This window comes from Charadrius vociferus, unplaced genomic scaffold, assembly GCF_000708025.1.
Source record: "Charadrius vociferus isolate BGI_N301 unplaced genomic scaffold, ASM70802v2 scaffold50, whole genome shotgun sequence".
NCBI lineage: Eukaryota > Metazoa > Chordata > Aves > Charadriiformes > Charadriidae > Charadrius > Charadrius vociferus.
Window position 1 is genome coordinate 969,014 of NW_009646445.1, and position 23,582 is coordinate 992,595.

Consider the following 23,582-nt stretch of genomic DNA (forward strand, 5'->3'; position numbering starts at 1 on the left):
GTGTCCTGATGTACTATGGCTACAGAATTTACCGCAATATGCAAGACTAAGTGGATACTTGTATTTAAATTATATAATCAAAGGAAAAACTTTCAGAAAGATTTTTAGTTAAAATTTGCAAGGAGTCAGAATTTAACTTGGGACACTAGAAAATGAGTAGCGTGTTGAAATAAAATGTAGTTTTATAATCTGAAGTCTTTCCCCTGTTCTTGTAGTGACACGGACTCTCACGTATCGAGTTCTACCTCAGTTCGCTTTTATCCACATGATCTAGTAAGTTTTTCTTCTTTATTTTTAAAGCATGCAAAAAATCAGAAGATTTTCCAATTTTATAGTACTGATTAATCATCTATGTGGTAGTTCTTTGTTCTCAAGAACGATTTTTGCCTGGTTTTAAATGAAGATGAAGTGTTTAATTATTGTTGCAGTGTCTTCATATATACATACAAATTCATCTTTCTGCATAGCATTTGAAAATTTAAATGTAAATGGTTTCTTCTGATCTAAAGCATATTGATTTTCTAAATCACATGGAAATTGGATGTTCTGAGATACCTTGTATAGGTTTCCAGAGATTGACTGGACAACTTTGGACACAGTTTGCCTTCTGTGCATTACTAAGGTTAGCAGGCAGCAGAAAGAATAAATTTCCTGTTCTGACCAAGAGAAACGTCGATAGATTTTCTGAAAGGAATTTAAAAACCTGTTTTTGGAGTCTGCTGTACAAAATTTTATTCATATGCAAGGAGTGACTGGGGAAAAAAAGGCAGAGGCTTATTCTGTTTCATACTGCTAATAGCTTCAGAGTTCCTTAACTTTATGATCTCAAACCTTTTATATTGTTGTCAAGTCCAGACATATCTGTCTTAATTCTGAAGTCTTATTGCTTTGTCATGAAGACAGTGCAAATGGTCATGATTCTTAAGATAGGAAACCAAGTAAAGTATATTGAAGTACGTAATGAACTAACCAAGAGGGGAAAATGAAATATGGATTCAGCATTTGGCAGAAGAGCAAGAGACCTCCATTTGCCTGACCACGCTTTTGATCAAGAATGTGTTCTTCAAACCTGGTGTCTGCCAGAGGAAATTCCTTTGCTTTCCAGCATGCCCCTCGAAAACGTAGTGTACAAAAAAGAGGCTGCCTTAACTGTTGTGTGCTGTTGGTTTGCTAGCGTGGTCTCAGTGGAGGGAATGATTCTCTTTAAGGTGAACATGTATTTGAAAAAGCTTAGCCCATGTGCCTAAATGGAAGTTTACACCGAAATTTATTATTAGCACTACGAATGTTACGTTGTGGTGATTCTACCTTTTAAGAAACCAAGTTTTTAAATAGTTGTCAACTAAGCTGTTTTCTGACACAGCTTATCTTAGATAGTACGTTTTGTATTTTTGAAATGCCTTTAGAAAGGCAGTGTTCCAGCTTGTTGTTTTTACTAGTATTCTTCTAGGAAGGAAAAGCTGGCTGAGCATAGTTACAGTATAGTGATGCTTTAGGGAGTCATAAAAAAAATTACAACAATTAGAAATCAAATGTTAAACTTCAAGATAATTGAGGAAAAAAACCAACCAAAAAACCCCCTATAACTTTGGTACTTAAAGGTGACATGAGTATTTACATTTTATTCTTTGCCTTAAGATTGTGAAGATTTTTCATTAAATGATATTTTAACGATGATACTGTTTAAGAATAAAGGGCAGCGCATTAAGATATGCCTGAAGGGACGTGGTTTAGTGGTGGTTTCGGCAGTGATAGGTTGATGGTTGGAGGATGATCTTAAAGGTCCCTTCCAACCTAGACGATTCTGAGATATTTAACGGCCTGCTGATGAAATATATAAAGTGAGTTAGATAACGCATACCCACTGCATACCACTTTTTAACCTGAGCACTCTCCTTAAATGTCCTTTATGGTTGTTAGTATTACTGTGATTTCAAGAGAACTCTAGAGTGGCAAACTACAAAATACATGAGAAATTTAGTCTGTCATAAATAGTATTTGACTAGTTAGGACAGAACTTTTTGTAGTTTGTCTCTGAGTATATTCTGAATGTTGTGAGTTTGATTTTGACCACTGACGCTCGCCTACGTTGCTTTGTCATGCAAAAACATCCCTTCAGCATGGATGCGCATGCAACATTAGTTGACTAAAGAAATGTGTTGTAACTTATTTACATTCAGAATTGGATTATTATTGTAGTATACGTTATTCCTGTTCACATATCAGTTTACTTGTCTTCATATTCGAAGTTTTCAGGGTAAATGGGAAAATGTGCTTGGAAGATATGTTTATACTTCATTTGAAATAAGGCATATGCTAAAATGGCAAACAGTTGTGTTGTATTCAAACTATTATTGCTGCTTCTGCTACTCAGTTCCTATGATAAGGACAGGAACTGTAAGTAGAAGCCTGAGAACTGACAGTGTTTAACATATAACTTCTCAAAAGTGAAATTAAATAATTCTAGTGATTTTTTTTTTTTTTCCAAAGCAGTTTTCAGTACAATCCAGTGATATAATAAAAATGAACTTTTGTTAATACTGACTTTCTTTTAGCTTTCTCTTCCTCAGATCAGGTTGAACAGGCTGCTAACCATGGATACAGATCTACTGGAGCAGCAAGATATTGACCTGAGCCCTGACCTTCAGGACCACATGCAACCTCAAGAGGAAGCAGCTCAAAAAGTCAAGCAGTACTATCGCTTTTGGATCCTGCCTAAGCTTTGGATTAGCATAAATTTTGATAGATTAACTCTTCTGGCTTTATTTGATAGGTGAGATCCTTATATGTTACGAGACTTCAGAAAGTAAAGATTAAAAAATGGTAACTAAACTGTAATATGGATAAAACTATCCATAGAGAATTGCATTTATTTATTGCACTCTGACAGATGAAAGAATAATACAAAATGCAGTTTTTCTAAAATAATGAAGGCTACTCTCCTTTTTTCTCCAGCAATGCCAAAAATGGAAGAAAAAAATAACCAACAAAAAGAAAAACCCAACAGACCCCTCACGTTGCATGGGTTGGGTGATAATGTGTTTGAACGGTCAGAAAGAGAGATTTATTTTTGCACTTTAAAGATGAGCAACGAACTTTTCTAAAAATCTAATTGAAGGAGTCTAGAACCTGTCATACACTTAAAGTATTTCAGCAAATAGAGAGAATTTACCTGCTGTTTCAAACCATTTTTCCAAAGGGTCATTTAATACTGTAACCTGTTGTTCCTGCTGCATTTACCCAGTGGAATAAAATGAAAGTGTCCCCTAAGTAACGGGCTTTTGGAATATGTAAAGTATTTAAATTTTAGTAACAAACTTCTTTGAGATAAACAATACAGTAGTGATTTTGTCCAGGCAGAAGTACTATCAATTCTGTTCCTAAGCACTATCAATACGATATGGAATTCCCGTTTTTCCACTTGGTGTATCTTAGCCAAGTGAGTGTGTTTTTAATTTCTTCTTTGCAAAATCGTGAATGACAGATTATATACAGATAACCTATCGTGCATATATTTTTCACAGGCTCATAATCATCCTATGTGGGCCTTGAACATAGATTTATGTTACAGACCATGCTTCTGGTTGAGCATTTGAATTATTTCTGAAGTTATCTTCTGCTGTTTAAAGTTCAGTTCCATAAGATACTAATTGCTTTTGGCTATCATTGAAATCCTGGTAGCTCCTAGCTTTGCTAAAAGACAATGTGCTAGTATAGTCTATGCAAGTTCAAATCTATTAACTACTTTGCTACCAGAAGCTTAACTCTTGTTAACTTCTGACCCTAACTGTTCCCTTGCAGCTTTTTCTAGACATAGTTAGCTTTTAATTCTATCATTCTTTTTTTTTTTTTTTTCTTCTCTCCCTCTAATACAGGAATCGCTAGATCCTTGAAAACGTGTTAGCTGTCATCCTAGCTATTCTAGTTGCATTTCTGGGCTCTGTACTTCTTATAGAGGGCTTTTTCAAGGATATTTGGGTCTTCCAGTTCTGCCTGGTAATAGCCAGTTGTCAGTACTCGCTGTTGAAGGTATTTTAATTTCTATCTTCACTTTATATAAACAATAGAAATAACTTCGGTTGGGTGTTGCAGGTTAGTTAGAGATTTAAATAAAAAACTGTATGTTTATCATTTGAAAACAAATGAGCAAACTTCAGCTTCATGGAAATTTTGATAGATGGTCATACAAGGTCACTTCACTAGAATGGTTCTAGTGAATGTTTGTTAAACAGCCCTTTATTTGTTGTTCTCGCGCACTTTTTGTTTTCCCAACCAGGACCACATTCTTACTGGTTGAAAACAGCCTACAACCTAAACTTGAAGTTTTATTGTTTTGTTTTGGTTTTTTTTTTAGTGGATACATCTCAATGCATTCATATTAAGTAATATCTCTAAGCATATTTTTAATTAGAATCTTAGTTCTGTTAGAAAATTGTTCATGGTATTTTTGTAATTTAAGAATAATTGTTGATTTCCTTATGATTAGACTACTAGGGTAGAAAGTAGATTTAAAATTAAAGTGCATAACACATTTTGTGTTTAAAAAAACCTAAGAGTTCTAAACATTCTTGTTTTGTTATTTAAACTTTGGCTATAGACATAGTCTTTGAATGGGTTTTATGATTTAATACATTGTGCTATTTAAAAGCTATAGAGAGGCTTAACAATTGTAAAACTAATTGTAGACATTATTAAAAGAACTTTAATCAGGAAAGTGTGTGTGCAGGCAGGTAAATGCACTTATCTGTAGTTTGGGTAACTTCCCTCTTTCCGTTTTCGTTTCAGAGTGTTCAGCCAGATTCTTCTTCCCCTCGACATGTAAGTCATGGACATGTGCTACTGTACTAACCCTGCAGATGTAGAACTTCCATATAGAATTGATCTTTTTGCTTTGATCTTTTTCTTGGGTACCTTCTGATAAGGCACAAGAGGCTGATGTTGTCTTAGTGTGTGAGAAGGGAACTGATACGGATACTGGTTCCCCCCCCTGCCCCACACTTTGTATTTAGCAAATGATGTCCTCCCTGTTTTAACCCTAGCTTTTGCTATAGAGAGAGCCATATCGTGAAAGGTTTTTTGATGAATGTTTAGTATTCAAGTGATTATAGTGAAAAGTATTCTTAATATTGTAATTTAGTATGCTGGTATGAACTGACACAGCTTTGATATTCTATTCTGGGCTTGTAGATCATTTGGTTGTCCCAGAGTGCACACAGCCTTATTTTTTCACTCTATTAAGCTGAGTATGCAATGCTCTAGTGAACATGAACATTTGAGCATGGAAATGTTAATGTGCTAGTGTTGCACAATATGTTTATATTCTATTGTGCATCTACTAGATTGCCAAGGCAAAATATTTCTGTTATGTCCTAAATAAGATATGAAAAAGCATTATTCCTCTGCAGCAAGTCATTCATTATTTTAGGTAATAAGCTGTGTGTTTTAATGAACATACAAATGCAGATTTCCCCCCCAGCAGGAGCAGTATTTGAGTAATAAACCTTAATCACTTTTTCTTCACAACTAATGTATTTTCTCTTGCTTATGTAGCCTAGTCAGAGTTTCTCTGGCTTTTAGTATTGAAAGAAACATATTTTAAAACTTAGCAGAGAATAAGGGTGAATATAGCTTAGTCTAACTTATTCTAACTGTTGTCCTCGTTATATCAAAGCCACAAGAAACAGACTCGTATTACTGCAAAGCAGTGCATTGAAGACTTAATGAACAAAACTTAAGGATGTGCTGCGGTGACAGTACATCAATTGATGAACAATGATTAATTTTGGTTCTGAAACGACCTCTAAGAGAAAAGTAACAATTACTTTTTTTTGCTAATAACGAAACAAATGTTCTTTTTTAATTTTTTTTTTAAACAGGGTCATAATCGTATCATAGCCTACAGTAGGCCTGTATATTTCTGTTTATGTTGTGGTCTTATTTGGCTGTTGGATTATGGCAGCAGAAACATATCTACAACAAGATTCAGGTTGTATGGAATGGCTTTCACCAACCCATTGCTGCTGCTCTCAGCCAGGGACTTAGTTATAGGTGAGTGGCTTTTTCATGGATTTGAATTGTTTGCGTCACCACAGTAGGAATTTTTTTTTTCCCACTCTGCGTCTTGTAATGACAAAGTTGCAACATCACCTTCTATATGCAGTTCATTGAGTTTCCTTTGGAAAGAGTAGTTTTAGCTTTGCTGAAGTTTATGGGAAGATTCCCCCCTTCTGTAGCTTTGCTGTAAGAAACTGCAGAGATGTCAACTACTGCGGTGTCATAGGAAAAAAAATTAAAATTAGCTTTTTAATTATGTAGTATCTTGGTCCTCATTGCTGAACCTTCAGTTCTTTCTTCTTAACTTGGACCTGGATATGCTCAGTAGTTAAAGAAACATTTTGATTTGGACTGTTGTACTTTTTAGAGGGGCTTCTGGCAAATGAGTAGGACTTCTCTTAAATTAGGCTATCAGCAATAGAGTCGAACAGTACAGACATGCTTTTAAAAAGCATTATAGACAGATTAAATCTTTTTTAATGTGTATCTTCTCAGAACAGGCCTATCAGTGACACCGAAACTGTAATTTTGGACTGAGGTACTTTCATTGTATTCTGAGCAGCACAGTGCATTCACAATACTGCTGGTATTGAACACCCCCACCCCTCAAAAGAATCCAGCCCCAAAAACGAACAACAACAAATCTTCCCCCCCAGTTTAACAAACCTTTTCCTTGTTTACTTAAAAATTATTGAAAATAGTAACAGCTGTGTAATCTCAGGCAGAGCCTGTAGAAAGGAGAAAGAGAACATAAACATTTGAAGATCATCTTATCATGGAAACTTTGTGCAGATTCTTTAATGGAGCAAAGTTATTTGGGTGATCCGCTCTGGATCACCTCTTTGGAGGGGGAAGGAAACCTGTAAGAATTCATCTACATTACATGCACTTGGTATTCGGTTGCACCAAAATACCTGCGCGTGAAAGACAGAGCAGTTAAATGTTATGACTGCATGCCTCCAGCTCTTGGACAGTCTTCTGTCCAAGAAAAATTTAAAACTTGGTCTTGGTTTTGATTCTTCTTTTTTTAATTTTATTTTATTTTAGCCTTTTAATTGATTAGTAAGAATTATTGACTTGGGCATTTTGGGAGTTAGTTTTTATTACTTGATTTTAGGAACAAGTTCCTGAATTTTATACCTAATTCTGTTTCTCCTTTCAACTTTCTGGTAGTAAATCTGTATTTAAATTTAAATGTCCCAAAGGAAAAGGTCTAAGCCAGTTATTTATGAACAGAGTATTCTCCAGACATTCCCAAAGGTGCTTTTCTACAGATTCTATGGATCTATTAATGCACTGGCATACTGAAGTTAAGACAGCAGATACTTTTGACTCATTCAGGGTATAAAACTTGCTTCATTTCCCCTTCTTTATACTCCATCAATTTCAGAAGTCTGTTCTTCCCTTTCCTGTCACTTTGAGTCATTACCATAACATATATCCATATTCCCATAAGGTAATACATAAATGTATATGTAGGTGGTGCGTTATATTGTCAAAGTGACTTACTTTGTGAAAGTATGTAAGAGTCTTACCCAGTTTTAAAAAGACATGCTGGCATCTTCATTAGGCCATGTCCATTTTGGGATTAGCTTTTAAAAATTCTTAGTTCAGGAGTTCTGAATGCTTTTTGATCCTTATGTTTTACTGTTCTTAGGTATCTTGCACCAGCTTATGTAGTTCTACCAATAAAAAAAAAAATAAAATCAGATTGCCAGAACAGCTCTGGCTTCTTAAAAAACCAAACCAATATAAAAACCTACCCCCTCTCCCTACCCCCCCTTGCCCTTGGAGCAATTCTGAATGTTGCTGAAACAGTGTTTCAGAAAGCTTTGTGTGTGGCAGAGCAAGCTGGCTCCTGGCAAACTTACTTTGTTAGCACAAAGTAAAAATCTCAGCTGCCTTTTTTCCCATTCCCAGGCATAGCTACTAGAACAACGCAGGTGCAGGGCAAGGCAGACTTTGTGTTTAGATAGCATAATTGCTGTGTCCTTGCCAACAGACAAGTGAGGACTGGTATAAATTTTTCATTTATTTATTGTTTTGCCCCACATATTGGACTTGTGGAGCAGATTTAGATCAATTGATCATTTATAACAATTATTTTCTCTTTTGTCTAAGTGAACCTCATTAGAGAACAATTCTGTTTAAAAGCCATCAGAAATGTTGGCTTCTTGCTGGACTGCTCTTCATAAACATTGTATTCCTTGATCTATTTTGTAATTTTGTTTTCAGTGGACCTAAGATAGTTCAACTTACTATCCCTCACAAAACAACTTTTTACCTGTTGGTGAGGGAGCACTTTATTTGCCTCCTGTGTAGGCTTCCTTGAGTAATGATTTGAGATAAAGGTTTGACTTGAGAATTCTGAAAAATATTTTCTTCAGGTCTGGAGTAGCTTGTCCTTAGTCTTATATTTCCTAATTTGTATCTGTAAAAGGATGCAGAAATCAATGTTGTTTTTTTTTTTCCCAAGCCCTGAACTTACATGTCTTTAAACAACATTTAGTTATTTAACTTTATTAAGGAGTAAGTAGGGGAAAAAAAAAATCAGGTTCTCAGTACCTGTCCTCACCATAGATATTCCTAATGTGATATCCTTTATATCCACAGAAGAGTTGGATACTAAAGTTAGAAACTTCAAATTGAGACTTGTGATTCTTTACAGGATAATTTAAAATTGGTTTCTTATATTGGTCACTGAAGCTACAAGTCAATAAGGTTATAGAAAATCTTCCCTAAACTGTTAGATTTTGTCTGCTAGGGTTATTTTCATGGTTTGATCCTTCTGTCGCTCAGAACCTAGAGTTCATCATATGCTGCTGCTTGTGAATTATATCTGAACTACTTAACAGTTGTGTTAGAGATTGCTGTTTCTGCATCTTTTATTTCTTAAGATGGAAATTAAATGATATGTACAATTAGGGACATAACATTCCCTGTATTAAGTGGCATTTGTTTATCTTTGCATTCTGAAGTCCTGTAATTTGCAGAGGTTTTAACAGTTTATATGGTTACCCATTTTCATTAAAAGAAAAGTCATTTAGGATCAGAACTTTTCAGAAGTAATGTGGGAAAATGAGTGAAATTGTCAGACGTCATTAGTGGCACAAACCCCAGAGGTGAAATGCTTGGCCTCTCTTACATCGGTGTGGCTGGTGTTAGCTTGCTCCTGTAACTCCGGACAAGAAGTTAGGCTCGGATAAGCCTTATTTACAATGAGTGAGAATTTACAAATCTTAACTGAAAACACTCTTGTCTGATCTTTGCTAAATAAAAATGGAAAGTCTGAATTGGCCTGTGTCCATTTCTACAGCAATTAAAACAGAATTACAAGAAATCTTCTGACTATTTTTCTATGTAACCTCTATATTCAGTTTTGAGTCATTGGAGTAGAGATTTACGTAATGGATGTTTTCCTTGGAAATAATAGAAGTGCTTTGGTAATGTTAAGTTAAGTGGTGTGTGTGATACCCTAGAACTTAAACTGTGAAGAGTACATTACCATGCTATATTTTTCATATTCACTTTTCAACTATTTTTTTTTCCTCCGTAGTGTTTACACTATGTTTCCCCATAGTATTCTTCATTGGTCTTCTGCCTCAGGTGAATACTTTTGTGATGTATCTCTGTGAACAGCTGGATATTCATGTCTTTGGTGGCAATGGTGAGTGTTGGTGTGTTTTTTTGGCAGTGGCAAAAGTATTAGATTAGGAGCAGCTATCAGATTAGTAGGCTAGTTAAAAAAATTTAGTGATTATACTATTAGTATTCCTACCCTCTAAACTTAGAATACTAGTTGTATTTGTAAAAAGGTTGAAGGTCTTCTGATGGATTATTGAGAAATAGAATTACTGTCCTAGTAAGTCTGTCAAAGAGTATACTTTCTTCTTTGACTGATTTCTGTTGCAGTTGTTAACCATTCCCATGGTAATGCTGTTGAATAAATGAGGAGGTAAATAAAGCCACATAAATTGCTCTTTAAAAAATCATTTGTAGGAAGAAATACAAGTAGTTGCTGTAGGTTGGATTTTCTTTTTACATCAGAGGGGTGTTGCGACTAGGGGCTGATACCTTTCTTGAACAATCTGAAGTATTTTGTATTCTAACCTAATTACATAACACTGTTTAATTTTTCTTTCTTTTCTATAATATTCAGCTACCACAAGCCTGCTTGCAGCACTTTACAGTTTTATCTGTAGTATTGTGGCAGTAGCCTTGTTGTATGGACTGTGCTATGGTGCCCTGAAGGTGAGCGTACAGCATACATCCACGTATTGGGTTTTGTTCTCTGCTTTCTTGTACCTTAGATAATTAAACATGCAGAAAGTGAATTACAAATACTAGTCTGATTTGGTAGGGGTTTATACTTGCTCAGCTGTAATATCAATAAAGGATATGCAATGCAGGCACAAAGCAGGTTTTTTTGCTGTTAAAAGGTGTATGATTTGTGACTGCACTAACAGGCTATTTTGTTGGCTGAAAACACATGACACAGTCAATTCCATTCTATGTTGATTCTTGAAAAAAAAATCACGTAAGTGGCTGTTTTCTAGCACAGTCTTCATGTACTGGTTTGTTAACCTCTCAGAATGGCTCATGTCAGTATTTTTTCAGTGCTGCAAACCAGAAAGTCTCTTCAAATTAATTTTTACTTGAAAAGAAACCAGAAAGTACTTTGCAGTGTTGAAGATGTGTGCCTGTCTAAAAGGTAGAGTTAGCTAGCAAAGGGGGCAAAAAAACCCCACCCAAACCCAACAGCTTTTCCTTGCTTGAAATGCCATTCTGTTTGAAAACGCTGTGGTGTTGGTTCTGTTTGGTTTCAGGTGTGTGTTGATAATCAGATGCTCTCAGTTCACAATTAATTGCAGCATGTGTGCCTTCCAACTCAGAGCTGATGGGCTTTTTTCCACTCTGTCACAGAGAGTAAAAAGTTGCTGGAGGAAATACTCCCACAATGCTGTCACCTGCAGAACATCATTAGCTTTCTGTGAATTTGTACATTTGTCTATTAGCCTTTTGTAAACGCATCTGTTGATGATAAACAAGCTTTAGCAAAGAATCCCTGTCTCATCTTTGCAGATCCAAAGAGATCATGAAAACAAAAATAAAACCACTGGTTTAATCTGAATTCAGCACATCAGAAAAAAATAAATCTGAGTAAAAACATACGTAACTTCCAAAATTAAGAAGTAAATAAATGCAACTCTGAAAACCTTTGGTTTCAAGGAATGCGGGAAATTCTTCATAAGGGTTATGAAAACAGATGACTGAATAATGATGGTGTGGGTTTAAGGGATGTACACTATGTTAGAGTTTCTGATCTACAGTTAGACATAGGTAAATATTGAACAATATTTTTGTACTAAAAGTACATTTTTGTGGAGTTGTAGTTAATGTTTCCATTCTCTTACTACGATATACCTGATTCTTGTATGTCAGATAAATGTTATATATACTTTGTCTCCTTTCTGTTTCCAGGATTCTTGGGATGGGCAGCATATACCAGTTCTCTTCTCCATATTTTGTGGTTTGTTAGTGGCAATATCGTATCATCTCAGCAGACAGAGTAGTGACCCTTCTGTACTTTTGTAAGTGACTCATTTTGTGTCCCTTCCCCAAGGAAAAAGCAAATTGCAAGGGAACGCTATTTATAATGTTAGATATTAGTACTGTTTTAACTGGTAGTCACTGTCATTATCAAATACAGTATGATATTCATTCAGTAGTTAGAGAGAAATTTTACACCTAGTTCTTCCTCTAATGACAACCTTTTGTTGTGACTTCTGGCAAATCACTTACATGCCAAAATTTGATTTAACTGCCTGCTGATATTCTCCTACCAGTCAGGTGTCATCTTTCTGCTGGTGTGTTTGTGCTGAACAATCTGTACCTGCTCTGTATTTAAAGAGGTATTCGAAGCACTCATTTAAGCTGAAGCCCACGTGTGGATTTTTGAACCATTTCTCTTACTTAATTGGTTACTGCGTGCTTATCTTGAATGTGTGCTCAAAGCACTTGTTCAAATGATTTCATCTCAGGTGCAAAACAGTAAGGATTGTGTTTTTGTGATGAGCATGGGGAAACATGTATTCATGTTGCTATTCTGAGCTGAAGTATCGATCTGATGATGAGAGTATTTCTGTTTCGGTTAATAATTATGTGTGTAAAACAAAATAGTTCCAGTAGGAGAAACACCTCCCACAGAATAGCCAATAGAGGCTCAGTCACAAACCTGGGTTAGGCAGAGCTTGAACTTGGATTTAAATTTAGCCATAATGTTGGATGAATTTGATAAGCAGTAGTCTGGGGTAGATAGTGAGGGGCCTCTTCTGTGAACAGGGCGATTAATGATTCGTGAGTGATCACACAGAAGAAAAATTCTTATCTCTGGGTTAGCAACTAAACCTTGTCCTGCTATGCTTAGTTCAGATGACTTTACTCAGTTGGTATGAGGTCCTTGTCCCTAGATACCTGTTCTTTTGTTCTTTCCGAGTACTATAGCCTGGAAGCTTATGTTTGACCTGCAGGTTCACCTGTTTAGCCAGATGTGGCCCAGTTAGGCATTGCAATACATTGCAATATGTAATTGCCTTTGAAGATGTAGGGCTCAGTGCGTAGTGAGCTTCCTGTCCATAAAATGAAATAATACATATTTCTGTACTACAAGGGGTATTGTAAGAAAAAAATCACATTAGGGGGTTGTGAGATGCTTAGGCATGGCTAGCAGTGCTGCATATGGTCTTCTGAAAGCTTAGGTGTAAGTTGTTTGGGCTTTAGTACCAGCAGGGTCTGCTAAGAATTCAGTAGTTTGGTCAGCATGGGTAATTCATGAATTAATCAGTGTACTATAGGCTTTTTTTTGTTTGCTTTTGAAGTTTGCATTAAACCAAGGAATTCTTGGGTTTCTAATTGGTATTGACAAATAGACCACTCCTAAGCTTTGCACCAAGTTACATTTCTGTGCAGTTATTTATGAACTAAAGTTTTGTTTCATGACTACTAAGAACTCCACTTAAAATTTGGTATTTGTTCAGTTACTCCTGTTGGTACTGGAGAAACTGCTGTTTGAACAACACCTGGCGACTTGGCTTGAATGGTGGTCACTGTGTGCAACCAGAGGACTAATTCTTTTGTAAAGTTGATATCTCATCTTTGTAAATCTGTTCAGCCATGATGTGGAAGCACTAATATGCCAGGATTGTTTTTTCTTTCATTCAGCTTGTAATATAACTTTTGACTTTGTTACTCTTCTAAAACCACATAGAATAATACATGTTTTTCAGTAGGTTCTTTTTTGTCTTTCTTTAAGCTCTTTAGTGCAATCAAAATTTTTTCCTAATTCTGAAGACAAAAACCCCGAGGATCCTCTGTCTGAAGTAAAAGATCCTTTACCTGAAAAACTTAGAAATTCTGTGGTAAGTAGGGTTTTTATTTTATTTTTTAATTCAGTCTAAATGCTTTATGTCGATTTGTGTAGCATCAATCTGGATCTTACTTGGCTCACAATACTTGTCAATTACACCTTGTTGAGGTGTTGATTAGAATGGATATCGGAGCGTTTCCTTTAAATCTGGAGATGAACCGATGTACTACACTAAGAGGATAATGCTTATATTGCAATTTAAGTTATAAGGATGCATGTAAGAACTAGTGTTCAGCAGTGTGAATTCAGTGAAGTATCATTGAGAGTTTTTTCTAGCTTTTACTGATGCTTTCTAGCTTATACTGATGATAGTAAATGATACTTGGTTTTGTGCAGAAGTTAATGGGAAAGTTAACGGTGGCAAAACTATATTAACTCAGTGTTTGTAGTAATTGTGAGCAAGAGCTTTGTGCATGCTGTTCCAGAAGCAGAAAATAAAAATGATGGCAAGTGGTGTGGATTTTTTTGTGGGTGGGTTGTTTGGTTGTTTTGAGGAGCAGGTATGACCTGTTCCACTTACTTTAGCACATACTTTGAATTATTTGTACAAATTCACTCTAAATATTTAGGAAAGTAGTGATATTTAAACATTATTCTTTTCCATATAGTGGAGCAGTAAGAGACTTAAAAAGCTTAGTATGTTTAACTTGTACAAAAGAATATTGAATATTCATTTAACCGTGTGTAGGGCTTGGCTGTAGGAGAATATGTTACAGTATCGATGTTTCTGCTAGTACAGCAGGCATGAACATGACAAGGTGCAGTGTGTGGAAACTGCAATATTTAGAGCAGAGAAACTGCTGTTCTTTTAACGTTTAAAAGGAGAGAATGACTATAGGAGCTGCGAGCTCCTCTTTAGCTCTCAAACTGTGTCGTTAGTCACCAAGGGACAGGGGAGCTGAGGATGATGGTATTCTTTCTTTTAGTGTTTTTTAAATTAGGACTTGTAGATTTTTTTTAAAAAAAAAGTTGTATCTCAAGAAGTTGAGACAGTAATTGCTGATTTAGCCGATTTTGGAGTAGTTAATTCTTGAATGATTTTCTGGGCTGAAAATACTAATACTGTATTTACAGAATGGGAACAGGTCTAAACTTGAAAACTCTTGAGTAGAGGCCTTAAGTATGTATTGCCCCCTTGTGACTGAGTCGGGCATTACTTGTTTTGTTATTTTTTGCCCATTGCCAACAGCTTGTCTTCGTTTTCTTAGAGGTAACAGAAAATGCGAACTCATTCCTCAGCATTCCTCAAAGCTATCTTTTACCGTCCTGCAAAGGAAGGGGGAGGGAAAGGGTTAAAGAGGCTGGTTGTTTCACCTGGTCCTTGGCTCTGTCTAGGCAGCTGTCTTCCAGAGCTCCTAATCGCCCCATAGTCTAAGCAATTCTTAGACCATAAATGGGGAATTTGGTTAGCGCTTCCAGCTCGTTTGTCAGTGTTGTAGTGGGGTCCTTATATCCCCTCTCTCTCACTCTGGACTGCGAGAGAATATGCTGGATATATTAACTTCTGCCTCACTTTGCACTTTGGGTATGCATCCTTCTACTGAATTCATTTGAACTAATGCTCGTAGGGTTAAGATTTATATTGTGAAATTTCTGATAACTTCAATAGAAGTAATTAGCATAATTTGAAATTATTTAATCAGTTACAGTGTTACTGCTGATGGCAGTAAGAATCTGAAGAGGACAACCAAAATTGGTATTTTCTAAAATTATTTTGTTTTGACTCCCCAGAGTGAACGATTGCAATCTGACCTGATTGTGTGTATAGTCATTGGTGTACTCTATTTTGCAATTCACGTCAGTACAGTATTTACAGTTTTACAGGTAAGGTGTTCCATCATGTATGCCATTTCTTTTATATGCAAATACTCTAATGTGATATGATGCTTATTCTGGTAGTGCACCGGGTCTCCTGACAATCTTTTAAATATGTAGTGTGATAAATACATGACTGAAGATCTTCTCGTTCCAGTTTATGTGCTCAGAAACTCTTCTTCCCCTGCTCTTTCCTAGTTTCTTCTTTGGATTTTTATTTTAACCTCTGACAGAAAATGCTTTCTTTTGCTTCATCTGTCTCAGTTAAATAGTATCAGAATCATTTTGGAGTAAGAAAAAATTAAACTTTTTCCAAAAAAAAAAGTTTAAAAGGTTTGATTCTTAAAGATTGAAGGGCTGAACCTTGACTCAGCAATTGCATGCTAGCGTGACTGTTTGTGGACTATAGTATGGGGGAGTTCCCCTTTACTGGAATGCTTATTTTAGCGGACGTCGAAGAGCCTTTGAGTTTCAAGTTTTTTACTTATTGATCTAGCTAATTGTACTGCTTCAGATATTTTTAATGTGTATATATGATTCCTACTTGATGGTGATGTTGTGAGACTAGATCCTGTGCTTGAATTTGTTTAAGTAAAGGTGTTTGCCTATGAAGTTGCAGTTACTGAATTTCTTATTTTGGTATTTCTGTAATGAACCATTGGTTAGCTTATGAACAGTCTTATGTCAGGCAAATGAAAGTTTCCTGCATGTATTTTAGAAGGATTTTACCCTCCTGCTGCTGCCTACAGTTAAAGTGAGAAACTTACTTTAAAAAGCATGTGCGTTTAGGTAGCTGCAGGTTTTCAGGTGAAGTGTCCTACTTAGGTGGGTATATTAGCTTTTTCTAAGCAACGTATCTATTCTATTGTATGGCTGGACTTCAGCAGCCCTCCCAAATGTTACTTTCTCCCATGTTTGAGAAACTTGTCTGTATGCTCTTTACCAGACATACAGTTCAATATGCTTAGGCTTCACAGGATTTCTGAATCAAGAGCTTATAACAAGGTAATGCAATCTTAATTTTGCTATGACATATCTAGAAATTTTAAAGAAAATTTTAATGTGTAGACAGCGTTACTGTGAAATCCAATCTTCATACCATATTAATATAGTAGCATTTTGTGACTTCTGTGAAAGAGTTTGGTCTTGGTGGGAGGCTTCTCGTTCACTTTCTTCTCAAGAGAATATAAGATTTGTGAGTTGTTTTTCCTTATGCTTATACCTCCTTTTATCCGGCAGATTAAAATGTAAATTGGGTTCAGCCTTTAGAGGATAATGCCTTATCATTTATAAAACGAAGTGCAGATGGGTCAGAAGCAATGGACTATGAAGGAAGATTGTTGTACTATTTTTACTTTAAAAATACCTCTCAACTTAGTAAAAATCTGTTAGAAATAGATGGCTTATTCTCTCACAAGCATTTCTCATTTGATCTTTAAGTTGGTAGCACAGCTTCTCATTAAGAAATACATTCCCAACTTACTATTACAGGAGCACCTGCCTAGATGTTGGAAAAGGCATTACATTGTTAGTATATGATTTTGTTTATAAACCACAAACCTTTAATTTCTTCAATTCTTCTTTTTAGCCTATTTTAAGTTATGTTCTCTATGCATTGGTGGGTACGGTAGGCTTTGTGACCCATTATGTTCTGCCTCAACTCCGAAAGCAACTTCCTTGGCATTGCTTTTCTCACCCGCTGCTGAAAACCAAGGAATACTATCAGTTTGAAGTCCGAAGTAAGTATCATTCATGACACTTTTTTGAACTTACTGTAGTTGCTGACTAACTTGTTTTACCTATTGATACACTTTCTCTTGTCTTTATTATTCTGACCACTGGAGTATTTAATGATGTCTAACGTAGAAATGCCTAACTTTCTCAGTTCCTCATGCTTTGATTCCGTGACATTTTCTGTGTCTCTTAACTGATGATGATAAAATACTACATGTGCTAACAGTATCTCAGAGCAGTTCCATTAAAGCAGTCTTCAAGATCTTAAGTTGCAAAGTTTGTGCTAATGATTGCCTTAATCATTTTTTTTATAAAGGTGGAGTGTGTTTAGCTAGGTATTTATTCAAGGTAGTAAGTTTTCAAATGTTTTGGAGGATTAAGTATGGTGAATGCTGTTGGAGATTTCATCTTGGCACAGATTTGATTCTTAATGGTATTGTTGGCAAGTTTTAACAACAGAAAGTAGTGCAAGTGGCCTACTAATGGAAGAACACACTAAAGGACCAGTCTTGCTAGTTGATCTGCATAGATATGCACTTGCACCTTGTGTTAAAATCTACATTTCCATGGAATTTTTCCCTGAAAGCTTCAGAAAATATGAAGTTAGTTATACTGCTGATGAGTTTTCCATTATGGGTAAATGTGGCAGTAGGTTGTGGGATCACCACTGTTGGAACGTTTTTACTGTTAACAGCAAACTTAAGAAATTTGTATAAAAATGACTTAGAAACAACTGAAGCTATTTTGTTTGTTCTGTTCAGTTAGTTTTCAAGGTAAGACAGTGACTAAAAGAAAGTGGCCGTTCTGCTGCTTTCAGGAGCAGAGAGTTATCAGAATTGATTCACAAGCCTCCTAGTTTTGTAGCAGCTACGCAGTGTGGTCATTTGACTGATGTCTAAATTGTAGGCTTTTTTCAGTGATGGGATGTAAAGATGGATAAATATGAATAGTAACTGTAATATGATGCCAAACTCTATTTGGAGGAAGAAGTGAAAAGTGCAGTTGTGTGCCTTAGATTTTTAATCTATGAAACTAGGGAAGCTACAGTTGATGCCCCTTTGCTGATACCCGACTTCGGTATTTCCATATGTTGTGGTGTTTTTGGGAAAGATGAAAGTCATATCCAGTGATGTTAAATATAAGTTTGTAGCATCTCCCAGTTTGGTCCCTGTAACTTAAAGAGAATTCATGCCGTGTCAATGACTGATTGTCCTTATGGCTTCTGTTGTAGAAAAAGAACTTAAGTTTTTTCTGAGGCTCATCTAGGGACGTGCAGTCATTCATAGCAATGAAGAGGGGCCAGTCTTTCTCTAGCCTCTTTCAAGTATGCCTTTAAATTTTTCAAGTAAGCCCTGTCCAGTGCGATGGGGGAGAGAATCAGAAGAGTTTAAGTGAGAAAACTGATGGGTTGAGATAAAGACAGTTTAATAAGAAAAGCAAAAGCCACACATGTGAGCACAGCAAAAAAGGGAATTCGTTCATTGCTTCCCATCGGCCGGCAGGTGTTCAGCCATCTCCAGGAAGGCAGGGCTCCATCACAGGTAATGGTTACCTGGGAAGACAATACGCCATAACTCTGAACGTCATCATCCCCCCTTCCTTATTCCCCCGGCCATGTACGCTGAGCGTATCATCTTATGGTATGGAATATCCCTTTGGTCACTTGGGGTCAGCTGTCCTGGCTGTGCGCCATCCCAGCTTGATGGGGGCCCCCTGCTGCCTTGTTGGCAGGCCAGTATGAGAAGCTGAGAAGTCCTTTACTGCTTAGCAACAACTAAAACACTAGTGAGTTATCGACATTATTCTCATCCTAAATCCAAAATACAGCACCCTACCAGCTGCTAGTAAGACAACTAACTCTATCCAGCTGAAACGAGGACAGTCCAGTGTAAGAAGGCAGTTAATGTTTGGCTCCGTAATTACTTAGATCAAGAGTCTTTATTCTGTTAACTGAGTTTGATTTGAGAGTGCAATCTGATTTCTTCTTTTTAATATATCTTGATAGATGCTGCACATGTTATGTGGTTTGAGAAACTTCACATTTGGCTCCTTTTTGTAGAGAAGAATGTTATCTATCCACTGATAGTCCTCAATGAGCTTAGTAGCAGCGCTAAGAATATTGCTAGTCCAAAGAAACTGGATACTGAGTAAGTAGAAAAGGTTATCAAGTAATCCGAGTATGTCTATTGTGGTGTGAAATTAAATAGTGAGTTCTGGCCTCAATGGGAAGACAGTTAATGCTATTGCCTTAAAACTAAGGCAAGGAATAAATTAAGTTTTTCTTTATTTGAAAGCTTTTATAGAAGCAAGTCACCTTGTTGACTTAAACTGAATGGAGTGTTGTTACAGTGTTAAACTAGGAACCCCCACAAAGATAAATCATGCCGTGCTTAGCATATACTGTAAAGATTGCAGGCTGCAGAATTATCCAGTAGCGTGATATCAGAATCTCCTTGTTGATCTTCAGAGTCTAAAATATGATTATCTGGACTGCAAGTTCAAGATAGTGACAATACGTTCTGGTATTTTGTGACGTGTAAACTTAAGACGTGTGTAATGTTCCCCGAGTTGGTGTGTGACAGCTTACAGCCCCTATATAGCTTTCTGCTCTCATCAAGGAATTCCCCGGGCCTTCCAGCCCCAAAGTATAATCTGTATCCAGATGGAATTGCACACTGCCTCTTAAATTGAGCCTTTATTGTAATTCCTTGAGCAGTTTATCTGACTGTGTCAGTAAAGCAGAGTTCAATGATAGGCCCTGTATTTTTTGCCTCCAACAACAGTGACCATGTGGCTTTTTTGGATTTGAAGTTTTATTGATTTAGAACAGAAGTGTTGTAGAGAAAATAACTCTTGAAACAAAATGGAACATGTATTTGGGGGTGGGTGGGGGGTGTTGGATTTTTTTGGGTGTGGGTTTGTTTTTTTAAAAAGTCTAATAAACCCTGGATTTACTAGGTTCTTGCTTTGGGTTCATTACTCTTGTCACTACAAGGCCTCTGTGAGGCATATTGCCACTACATTACTTTAATGTTATTTTTATAACTCTTTGATCTGTCAGTTACTATCTCTGAAAACGAATATCACTAAGTTTAAGTTGTGGTTCCCCCAATATAAGCTGGAGTGCTATAGTCATGCAGAAAATAATGATAATCCAGTGTTCATTAACATTCTTTTGCTGACTCATCTAGAGCACTTCTAGCATTTTTGCATCCCAATATTCATAACCTAAATAAAGATCATGTTTCTGTTCAGAGTACAAGGATATTTCACCTCCTTTTTTTCTTTTTTGTTTTTGTGAGAGTCTTACAAATAATGCTAATCCTTGAACACTGATTGGCTTGAGAATACTGACAGAAAGAATTGGATAGTAGCCTTTAAAAAAAAATACTAAAAAAACTCAAAAAAAACCCAAGAAACCAACCTTCCCCCCTCCCCCCAACTTCAAAAGCAAACCCAAATCTAAACCTTGAGTTTGAAGAGATTGTAATTGCATGACAGCAACAATTTAGGTGGTCTTTAAACCCCTTTCGGACAGCAGATAAATAATGGTTTTGTGTGAATTTTTTTCACAGGTTGGGTGCTTTAATGATCACAATAGCTGGCTTGAAGTTGCTGCGTTCGTCATTCAGTAGCCCAACGTGCCAGTATGTCACTGTTATTTTCACAGTGCTCTTCTTTACTTTTGATTACAAAAGTTTTACTGAGACCATGCTGCTAGATCTCTTCTTCATGTCCATACTCTTCAGCAAGGTAACTTTTAACTCTCTGTTTCTAGGTGTTTCAGGTCATCCGAAAGGGAAAACAGGTAGTCTGAACAGATAGGTACTCCTCCAGATCATCAGTCCTATTGGTACTGTAATCAATATGCCATCAGATAGTTAAGGCTTCTCCTTCCCAAAGCACTTATGTTTGCCTGAGAAAGCATATGTAACTTTTGAAGCATCTCATGAGTTTCTGTTAGTACAACAATGAAGTGTGTATAATGTTACTTGCTTCAGTATTACATCCTTTTTGTGTGCCTCAAGGCTTCTGATAGACCAGTAAGAACTCTAGTGTGACCAGTAAATTCTTTGATATTTGTGTACTGCAAAGCATGTTGATTCTCAGCCACATCACTAAATTTTTCTTCTCTTTTTTCCTTTTTTTTTTTTTTCCCCTGTAGCTTTGGGAACTCTTTTATAAATTGAGATTTGTGTATACCTACATTGCTCCCTGGCAGATCACGTGGGGATCTGCTTTCCATGCTTTTGCCCAGCCCTTTGCTGTGCCACGTATCCTTTGAAAATGTGAACTTTTTCTTGAGGTCATGTGTTTATAACATCTGAGTGTTGCATTGTAATGGATTATGTATTATGGTCTCAATCTACTGAATGAACAGGTTTGGTTTGTCTAGTGAGCATTTATGGAAAAACTACAATCTTCCTGCCTTGCTATGATGCTATGAATTATACAGTAGTAGATAGAGTAGGAATATAAAAGAAACACGGAGCAGAAGTTATTTCATTCTGAAAATGACACAGTTTTTCTTATGACAGTCATTCCCTTTCCTAACTAACTATGTTTTTTGTTCTTAAGTTTTGCATTTTAAGCTTCTGTAGACTGGTTTGAATGGAGTGTTGAGTTAGTATTCTGTGTAGAATTTTAACAAAGAGAATGATCACCATGTTTAGTGCCATATTTTCACCTATTTCTGTTTTTAAAAACAAAAATAAACCACTTATTGCTGGAGATGCTGTAAAGATACTTAGCTGCATAAAAAAATCTTAGAGGTCTTGTTTTGCTCTTAATTGGTGTTGCTGTCTATTTCGGGTACTATTACAGATGCTTGGGAAAAAAGTAGTTGTTGCTTTGCTTTCCTTAATTCTGTTATCCTACAGATTCTGCAATGTTGTTTGTCCAAGCAGCTGTGTCAGCTTTCTTCTCTACTCCACTGAATCCTTTTCTGGGAAGTGCAATATTCATCACTTCATATGCCAGGCCTGTCAAATTCTGGGAAAGAGACTACAAGTAGGTGAAATAAGACCTTTAAAGTTTGTGTCCTTATTTTCTCAGAATGTTACTGTGGTTAAATGTGGTGTTTTGGGGTTTTTTTTTTTCTTTTCCTCCAAGTTCCGCTGTTTTCCAGAGAAAATTAGTTTATAGCACTGACATTTTCAATGAACTTGTTTCTGAAATAGTGTAGGAGCTGTTTTTATAGTAGCATCATTTGCTTTAGCTTAAGTAATTTCTACTTAGAAGTATGCCATCCTGGTAAATTTTTTTAAACATAAAAATGATAGTATTGTAAAGTGCAGTTTTAATCAGAAAGTGAATTTATGTACAAAAAGGTTTTGAGGGGCAGTTCATAACTGTATTTCACCTGTGTTCGTTATTGTCGATTTCACAGCTAAAACTGGCTAACCTCAATGTAAAAATCTTAAAAGTAAATTTTGTTTGGTCAAGCTGGGATCGGTTTTAAAAGATTCTGTGTCAGATTATATCTCCCTGTGTTTTATTTCTCCGAAGTCCACTACTGTTGACGGAATATCAGACCAGTGAAATGCTAGATAAACAGCATAGGGCAAGATGAGCAGATAGTTCTGGTATTAATGGAGAATTAATTTTTCATTTCACTGCTTTATTGCTTTTTTCCCTTCTAGCACTAGAACAGCTTAAATACAATGTTCCAAATCTTATGTTAAAGAGTTAAGGTTGTAACTTCAGCCAATGAAATAATAACTTTCTGGAAATCACCCTTTCACTAAAGTCTACTGGAACGTTAGCTGTGCTGATTTAATTGTTTTTAAGTTTATTTGTCACATCTAAAGCTTTATGATCTAAGAAAATAGATATACTTATATCTAAAGCTAAAAATTGTTGTATGGCTACCTACAATGGACAAACTTTATTAGGTATTGGATCATAACGCTATTATAGGCAGAAAATACTTCTACATGAGAAGAGCAGCAAATTGGCACAAAAAATTATTTAAAAATAACTTTTTCAAACTGCTTCAGTGGGAATATTTTTTAACAATTTTTATTGTTAGTAGTTTTTTCCCTTAGATTTTCTTATAGAAATTTTGTTAAGTATGCTTTATTACATTATTTGCAGCACAAAGCGTGTGGATCATTCAAATACAAGACTGGCTTCCCAGCTTGATCGAAATCCAGGTAGCTTTCTTAGGCTTTTTTTTTGGTGGTGGCTTGGGGTTTTTGGTGGGGTTTTTTTGGGTTTGGGTTTTGTTGGGTTTTTTTTTGGTGGGATTTCATTCTGAGGTTTTCGATTTTTTTGAATAGTGGTATGTTTTTCAAATGTAAACGGCTCTTAGGGGTTTTTTAATAGGATTCATGATCAGTTTGCCCTCTGATCTTCTCCAACCCTGCCCAGCCATTCTGTCTACTGTTATTTTCTCTTCCATCATCTCTCTTGCTTTATGCTTTAGACTGTACTATAGGTTTTCCTTGTTTCCCCCTTACATTTATGTGTGTCTGCTTTACTTCTGTTTTTATAGTACGCATTATGCTGTTTTGCTTTTTATTCTTCCTAAGTAATTAAAAAAAGCCAAACT

At 36.1% G+C, this 23,582-nt stretch overlaps 1 protein-coding gene across 1 annotated transcript in view; it reads left to right on the forward strand.

Annotated features, from left to right (window-relative positions):
* PCNX (pecanex homolog (Drosophila)) overlaps window positions 1-23,582 on the forward strand; it is an 80,744-nt gene that overhangs the window by 39,713 nt on the left and 17,449 nt on the right. Inside the window, 16 exon segments of the mRNA XM_009882211.1 lie at window positions 216-273; window positions 2,571-2,773; window positions 3,876-4,029; window positions 4,786-4,818; window positions 5,877-6,048; window positions 9,611-9,721; window positions 10,214-10,305; window positions 11,536-11,645; window positions 13,367-13,472; window positions 15,212-15,304; window positions 16,884-17,034; window positions 19,035-19,176; window positions 20,605-20,782; window positions 21,195-21,303; window positions 21,910-22,039; window positions 23,126-23,184. Coding sequence (XP_009880513.1) covers window positions 216-273; window positions 2,571-2,773; window positions 3,876-4,029; window positions 4,786-4,818; window positions 5,877-6,048; window positions 9,611-9,721; window positions 10,214-10,305; window positions 11,536-11,645; window positions 13,367-13,472; window positions 15,212-15,304; window positions 16,884-17,034; window positions 19,035-19,176; window positions 20,605-20,782; window positions 21,195-21,303; window positions 21,910-22,039; window positions 23,126-23,184 — 1,901 coding nt within the window.